Source organism: Arachis duranensis, chromosome 5 (assembly GCF_000817695.3).
Source record: "Arachis duranensis cultivar V14167 chromosome 5, aradu.V14167.gnm2.J7QH, whole genome shotgun sequence".
Lineage (NCBI taxonomy): Eukaryota > Viridiplantae > Streptophyta > Magnoliopsida > Fabales > Fabaceae > Arachis > Arachis duranensis.
Window position 1 is genome coordinate 88,666,465 of NC_029776.3, and position 7,767 is coordinate 88,674,231.

General features: G+C 41.5%; 1 protein-coding gene across 1 annotated transcript; it reads right to left on the reverse strand.

Annotated features, from left to right (window-relative positions):
- Positions 1 to 750: 750 nt before the first annotated feature.
- On the reverse strand, positions 751 to 1,530 carry LOC107490201 (uncharacterized). The gene is made up of 2 exons (XM_016110974.1): positions 1,075 to 1,530; positions 751 to 822 (listed from the first exon to the last, which is right to left on the reverse strand). The coding sequence occupies exons 1-2, from the start codon at positions 1,528 to 1,530 to the stop codon at positions 751 to 753; spliced, it is 528 nt and encodes a 175-aa protein (XP_015966460.1).
- Positions 1,531 to 7,767: the final 6,237 nt, after the last annotated feature.

Sequence of the window (7,767 nt, forward strand, 5' to 3'; positions counted from 1 at the left end):
CACCAAAAAAGCATTGAATAGGAAAGTGGCCATTTCGGTTACATAGTCTACAAAACCTTGGAGTTGCTGTTTTGTTAAAACTTGTTGGATTTTGAAACCTTGTATCATTTGAAGATGATGCTATGTTTTCAAAATAAGGTTTTTCAACAGATTTGAAATTCTTGTGAAATCCCAAGCCAGCTTTATCATACAATGGTTTTTGACTAGCCAAGATTTGATTTAAATTTTCAAAACTTTGAGTAAACTTGGCTAAGTCATTTTCAAGATTTTTAATCTTTTTCAGCAACTCTTCATTTTCTTTAAAGCAGTTTACATATGCAACAACAGAATGGTCACTTTCACAACTTCTAAGCTGGGCTTTTAACTGCTTATTTTCTTCAACAAGGTCACAAGCAGTTTCGGCCTCCCTTAGCTTGTCTTTGAGAAAACCATTTTTTGCCTTAAGAATGGTGATTTGTCGTTCAAGATCTTGGTTATCAAGTAGGAAACATTTAATTTTTTCAGAAAGGTGGTCTATCATAAGATGGAGATCTTCGGTGTTAGGGTTGTGGAAGATTACCTGATCAATATGATCAGCCATGAGACATGGTTGTGACTTGGTCTCGGATTCTTCATCATCCTCTGAGTCATTTTCCAAGTCCTCCCATGAAGCCATCAGTCACTTTTTCTTTCCTCACTTTGGCTTCTCCTCCTTCTTCAATTTAGGGCAATCAGATTTAAAATGTCCAATCTCCTTGCAGTTGTAGCATGTCACCTTGCTGAAATCTTTCTTTTGTTTTCTTGAGCTGCTTCCTTGTCTCTTTCCTTGAACTTCTCAATTTTCTTGAATTTTTTGGCAAACAACACAAATTCATTTTAAGAGGAGTTATCACTAGATTCATCATTCAGGGGGTTAGTAACAGATGTAAAAGCAATTTCTTTCTTTTTTGAATCATTTTTCAAATAAGTGTTTTCAAAAGCAAGTAGGTTTCCTCTCAAGTCATCATATGTCATGGAATCTAAACTACTGCTCTCAGAAATGATTAATGCTTTAGTTTCCCACTCTTTAGTGAGACATCTCAACACTCTTCTCACAAGCACAGAATCAGGATACGTAATTCCCATAGCATCCAAGCCAACAATGATGATGTTGAATCTTTCGAACAACTCATCAATAGATTCTTCTTCCTTCATTGCAAATATTTCATACTCTTTGTTCAACATATCTATCTGAGTCTTCTTCACTATGGTGGTTCCTTCATGGGTGATCTGAAGTTTGTCCCAGATTTCCTTTGCCATTGTGCATCGTGATACCCATCGGTATTCCTCGAAGCTGATAGCACAGTTGAGCAGATTGATATCCTTAGCATTGAGCTCCACCTTCTTTCTGTCTTCTTCGGTCCAGGTTGCTTCAGGTTTGAAAGAGATTACTCCTTCTGCACTTGTGGTGGTTGGGAATTGGGGACCCTCCAGGATGATCTTCCAAAGTTTGTAGTCTACTGCTTGCACAAAAATCTTCATCCTCCTTCCAAAAGGTGTAGTTTTTCCCATTGAAAAGAGGAGGTCTGTTGCTTGACTGTCCTTTTGTCAGGTTGTAGGAAACCAGATTTGAGCCACTGTTCTCTGCCATCTGGATCTTTTTTCCAAGCTACTAAGCTTAATCTCTTTGAGACCAAGCTCTGATACCAATTGATGGTTTCAGTGGCTAAGAGAAGGGGGGTTGAATCTTAGCCCCTTTTTCACCTAATAACACTTGCTGGTCTTTGAAACAACTTCTGGAGACTTTTTGATTTTTGTCTCGTACCCAGCCACAAGACTTTTTCTTTTTATCTCGTGATCCGGCACGAGATATTTTTCAGTTTTATCTCCTGTGCAGCAGAATCAGAAATGGAGTAGAAGAGAGAAAAAATTACACCCAGATATATCCCGGTTCAGCTACTAAGTGCAGTGCAGCCTACATCCAGTCTCCATCACAACAATGATGGAATTTCACTATAACCATCTTTGATTACAAACACCAATTCTCCCTAGGAACTACCCTTCCTATCTGGGATAAGTCTAGAATCTAAACTCAATCCTAAACTTGACTTGGTTTCTGCCAAGCTTTCTACTGCAAAGTGCTAACCCAACTTGCAAGGGGATTCCCACAGAATCATGAAACACAACACAGATGTACAAAGGAACTCTAAGGACATCTATGGCTTTTTTCTTTTAATTTTGCACTCTCTACCTTTTTTTGCTCTATGGCTTTTCTTACAAACCTCACTGTTTGCCTTTTTCCATGAGACTCAAGACATGACAAAATTAAACATAAAATTATAAAACAGAATACATTGAAGGAGAAGAAAATCTGCTAGCTTAGGTAGCTATGAGAACACTGTGCCTTGCACTCTCACTCCTTGTTTCAAGCCCTGGCTATTTTCCCTTATATAGAGGGGAAGCCTCCACGGTTGAAACCAAATAAACCAAGCTAAACTTCTTCTTCTTCATGCAAAACCGGTTCGGCCAGAGAGAGAGGAGAAGTAACCGAATGTAATAACCAACATGCAATTACCTCTGGTTCTTCCTTGGTCACCAATAATCATCAATCCGAGCCTTCCATCTTGTCTTGCACTCCAAGATGAAATCCTAGCCCTTGATGCATGCTTGATGATGACAGCTCCTCCTGCTCCACTTTTGCTTCCTCCTTCACGTAGCCACCCTAGGTACCTCCTGTGGTGAGTGAACCCAAAAGCAGAGACGAGCCATCCCTCCAAGGATCTTCTTCCTCTGACCGAAATCTTCATCATCCCTTTTTGGTATGGAGAAGCTGAGATCTCTTCACCAAATCCTTCCTTTCTTGGTTGAAGATTTTAGCCACAACATACTTTTTGTTTTCTTTTTCTTGCCATCATTGTGATGGTCTTGTGGCGTGCTTCTTCTTCTCTATGGTAGCTTGCTATAGCTTCCATGGTTGCTACTGTGATATGACCGAATAGAGAAGAAAGATGAGAGAGAAGAGAGAGTTAAAAGAAAAGCAAATAATGAAATTGAACAAATTAATTAAAAATGAGTTGCTTTTACTTCCCTCTTTGCTGAGTAGCATGTAGCATTAAGGCCATCAATAAAATCAATGACAATTTCTCTCTCATGGTTCCCATGCATGTATTAACTTCACTTTAATAAAATTTGAATTCCATCACATGATAGGAATGGGTTCCGTTTGAAGCATGAAGCAATACATTTTGCTTTCTCTTTTTCCTTCAATTCGGATCAAGCTAGTGGGTTTCCCACTAAACTTTAAATTGGGCTAATAATAATGTTAAGAGGATCTGGCCCCATATCAAAATATTGTCTCAGCCAATGTTACTTAAATATTTTAACCAAGGTTGAATGTTTACAAACACATTGGGCTTGCAACTTTTCTTTTCTTTTCGGCCCAACACAAAAATCTGCACACACAAAATTAAATAATTTTGTAATTAATTGTTTTAATAATGTTTGTTCATCATCAAATTTGAATTAGAGTTTTCCAAACTCATCATAACTCTTAGTCCCTGCTTTGATGCCTCGTTAAAATCCCCTTCAGAAAAATCATTTTTTGGGAAAAAACCATGAAGTCAGGAAAAAGAGTACATCAGGGAGTGGAGTTCGCTTCTAGCTATAATACCTCCTCATGTTAGAGGCATGCCATGATCTGGGGAGATCGGCACCTCTTAAGTCGGCTACTTTGTAATATCCTTTTCCAAGGACTTCACTTATGTTATATGGCCCTTTCCAGTTGGCGGCGAGCTTTTCTTCGCCTGACTTGTTTACGCCTATGTCATTCATAATCAGGACCAAGTCGTCTGAGGCGAAGCTCCTATGAATGAATTTCTTGTTGTATCTACTCGTCATCCTTTGCTTGAGCACTGGCTTCCTTATCTGGGCCTGTTCTCGGACTTCAGGGAGTAGTTCGAGCTCTTCTTTATGTGCCTTGAGATTGCCGATCTTATCATAGAATTTCACCCTTGGACTTTGCTCATTGACTTCAACTGGTATCATGGCTTCTATGCCATAAGCAAGTCGGAAGGGTGTTTCTTCAGTAGCTGATTGGGGTGGGGTTCGATAGGCCCACAACACTTGAGGGAGTTCCTTGACCCAAGCTCCCTTTGCATCTTGAAGCCTTTTTTCAGTCCGGCCAGTATGACTTTATTGACTGCCTCAGCTTGCCCATTTGCTTGTGGGTGTTCAACCGAGGTAAACTGGTGCTTGATCTTCATACTGGCTATTAAGTTTCTGAATGTAGAGTCGGTGAACTGGGTACCATTATCCGTGGTGATGGAATAGGAAATGCCATACTTGGTAATGATATTCTTGTAGAGGAACTTCCGACTTCTCTGAGCTGTGATGGTGGATAAGGATTCTGCTTCGATCCACTTTGTGAAGTAGTCCACTCCCACTATGAGGTATTTTACTTGTCCAGGCGCTTGCGGAAAAGGTCTGAGTAGGTCTAATCCCCATTTTGCAAAAGGCCATGGAGAAGTTATGCTGATGAGCTCTTCGGGGGGAGCGACATGAAAGTTAGCTTGCATTTGGCATGGTTGACATTTTTTCACGAAGTCGATAGCATCCCTGTGCAAGGTCGGCCAGCAAAACCCAGCTCGGATAGCTTTTCTGGCGAGAGACCTTGCTTCGAGATGATTTCCGCAGTTGCCATTGTGCATCTCTTCCAAAACTTCTATTATCTTTGAGGTCGGGACGCACTTCAGCAATGGTGTGGATATTCCTCTTCTATAGAGGATATTTTTCACAAGGTGTAATTTTGTGCTTCCCTTTGGATTTTCTTGGCTTCTTTTTCCTCCTTGGTTAGGATATCAAATTTGATGTATTCGATTAATGGGGTCATCCACCCAAGGTCCAAGCCAGATACCTCTAAGACATCTTGTTCGGCCTCTGTTTTTGTGATAGAGGGCTCTTGGAGAGTTTCCTAGATCAAGCTTCCGTTATTTTCCCCTGGCTTGGTACTTGCTAACTTGGAGAGGACGTTTGCTCTACTGTTAAGATCCAGAGTTATGTGTTTGACCTCGGTCTTTGAGAATCACCTAAGATACTCCAAAGTCTTGTCCAAGTACCTTTTCATGTTTGGGTCTTTAGCCTGATACTCTCCGTTGATTTGGGAAGTCACCACTTGAGAGTCACTAAAGACCACTACTTTGGTTGCACTGACTTCTTCGGCTAATTTCAACCTGGCAATAAAGGCTTCATATTCTGCCTGATTGTTGGAGGCTAGAAATTCAAATTTTAGGGAGACTTCTATTTGGGTTTCTTCTTGGTTGACCAGTATTATGCCTGTGCCACTTCCGACTTTATTGGAAGAGCCGTCTACATACAACTCCCAAGTTGTGGAGGCCTCCTCTTGATCTCCCGCATATTCCGCCATGAAGTCGGTCAGGCACTAGGCTTTAATTGCTATCCGAGTTTCATATTTTAAGTCAAACTTGGATAGTTCTATAGCCCATTGAACCATTCTGCCCACAATATCTGTTTTTAGAAGAATTTGCTTCATGGGCTGGTTCGTTCGAACTTTTATTATATGAGCTTAAAAATAAGGTCTTAGCCTTCGAGATGCCACTATTAAGGCATACGCAAACTTCTCTAGTTTTTGATACCTTAACTCAGGGTCTTGTAGAACTTTACTGGTGAAGTATACAGAATGCTGTCCGACCTCATCCTTCCGTATCAGTGCTGACGCCACAGCTTTTTCGGCTACAGACAAATACAAGACGAGTTCTTCCCCGATTTTAGGTCGGGTCAGAACAGGAGCTTGGCTCAAAAACATTTTGAACTCCTGAAAAATTTCTTTGCATTCAGGAGTCCATTCAAACTAGCATCCTTTTTTTAGTAGAGAAAAAGTGGTAGGGATCTCAATGCTGATCCTGCTAAAAATCTGGAGAAAGATGCAAGTCGGCCATTCAGCTGCAGACCTTCCTTAAACAGGTCAGGCTCTTCATTTCCAGGACTGCTCTACACTTATCGGGGTTAGCCTCAATCCTCCTTTGTATTAGCATAAACCCTAGAAATTTTTTGGCCTCTATTGCAAAGGTGCACTTTGCGGGATTCAATCTCATCCTGTGGGCCCTTATAGTGTTGAAAACTTGTGAGAGGTCGGTCAGGAGGTTGGCCTCATCCTTGGTTTTTACTAACATGTCGTCCACATATACTTCCATTAAATTCCCAAGGTGACGTGCAAACACCTTGTTCATCAGACTCTGGTATGTGGCTCCTGCACTTTTTAACCGGAAGAGCATGACCACATAACAGTAATTTGCTCTAGGTGTGATGAAGGATGTCTTCTCTTGATTCAGTCTATACATCGGGGTTTGATTATATCCCGAGTATGCATCCATGAACGACAAGTATTGATATCATGAGCTGGAATCTACTAGGGTATTGTTCCGACGGTTACCTGAAACTATAGGTCGATCTCGGTTGAGATCTTCGGTGTTGGTCGGAGCCGACGTGTCTGGCAGGTGTATAGCGGCCGGAGCTCGTATGTCCGACTTGTAGAACTAAGAATGCTGCTGATTCTTTGTCACCGAAGGGTGGGGGGTACCTGCGAGGGACTCCAATGCTTAAGTTAGCAAGGGTATTAAACAGGTATTGAGTAGAATCAGAGTATGAGTTATACCTGGGTGCTCTAATGTATTTATAATGGTGAGGAGTGACCTCTCTGGAGATAAGATAGTTATCTTATCTTATTTTATCTTATCTTTGAGTGAAGTCATCTTATCTTTAGAGGAACTGCTTTTATCTTTCTGGGCTTTGGCTGCCTTTAGATTGGACTGTGTTCCTTCGTATTGGGCCTGCTTTGGGCTCCTTTGGCGATTTGGCCGAGCTCTTTGAGAAGAGGTCGGGCATTGGCCGAGCTCTTTGAGAAGAGGTCGGATAGTCTGACCTGAAGAGGTCGGTCGGCTTGCCGCTAAACATCCCGGGTCGGACAGCTTGACCCAGGGTATGAATAGTGCCCCTGCTTGAGTTCGATCTTTCCATGAGATCGTGCTTTTCAGAGCTTCGATCTCTTTGGAAGTCATGCTCAAGCATCTGTCTGGCTTGTTTCTTCATTGCTTTGCAATCTTTGTAGATTTTCTAGAGGTTTGGTACTTCACAGTCCAACCTCTTTTGAGTGGTAGTGTGGGTTTTTCTACCCTTGCCTTCTGGATCACGCCTTGCTTTAAGTTTGTGTTGACAACACTCTGCTTTGGCGAAGTTATCCTTGCGTCTTGATATCCGGACTTTTAGTGATTTGTCCAATGACTTTTTAGTGTTCTTTATATAGAACCTTTTTTTAGTCTTGGATGATGTTTGTAGCCCTGTTTGAGATTGTGCCTTCTTTGAGTGGAGTTGTATCCTTTTTGGCTAAGCACATTTGAGCCTTAAGTTGTTTCCCAACCTTTTGGCTTGTTCTTTTTTGAAGTCGTACTTGCGCCTCTTCTTTATCTGACGTCGACCTGTATGACTTTGCCCCTGCTTGAGTTGGAACTTTTTCGTGAGACCGTGCTTTCAGAGTTTCGATCTCTTTAGGGAAATCGTGCTCAAGCATCCTGACTTTGGTCGATCTTTGAGTAGTTTCTCCTTGTGCGAGTCTGGTATTGCCCCTTTTACTTTGTTGAGGGGACTTTTCAGCCTTCTTCCGACTTGTTTGTCTTCGCTGTTCGGGCTTTTTAGTCATAATCCAACAACTTTTTAGGTAGTGTTCGGATGGAGAACCTTTTTACAGTTTGTTTGGATGACTTTTTAGCGCCGTTTTGATTTGTGCCTTTGCCTTTT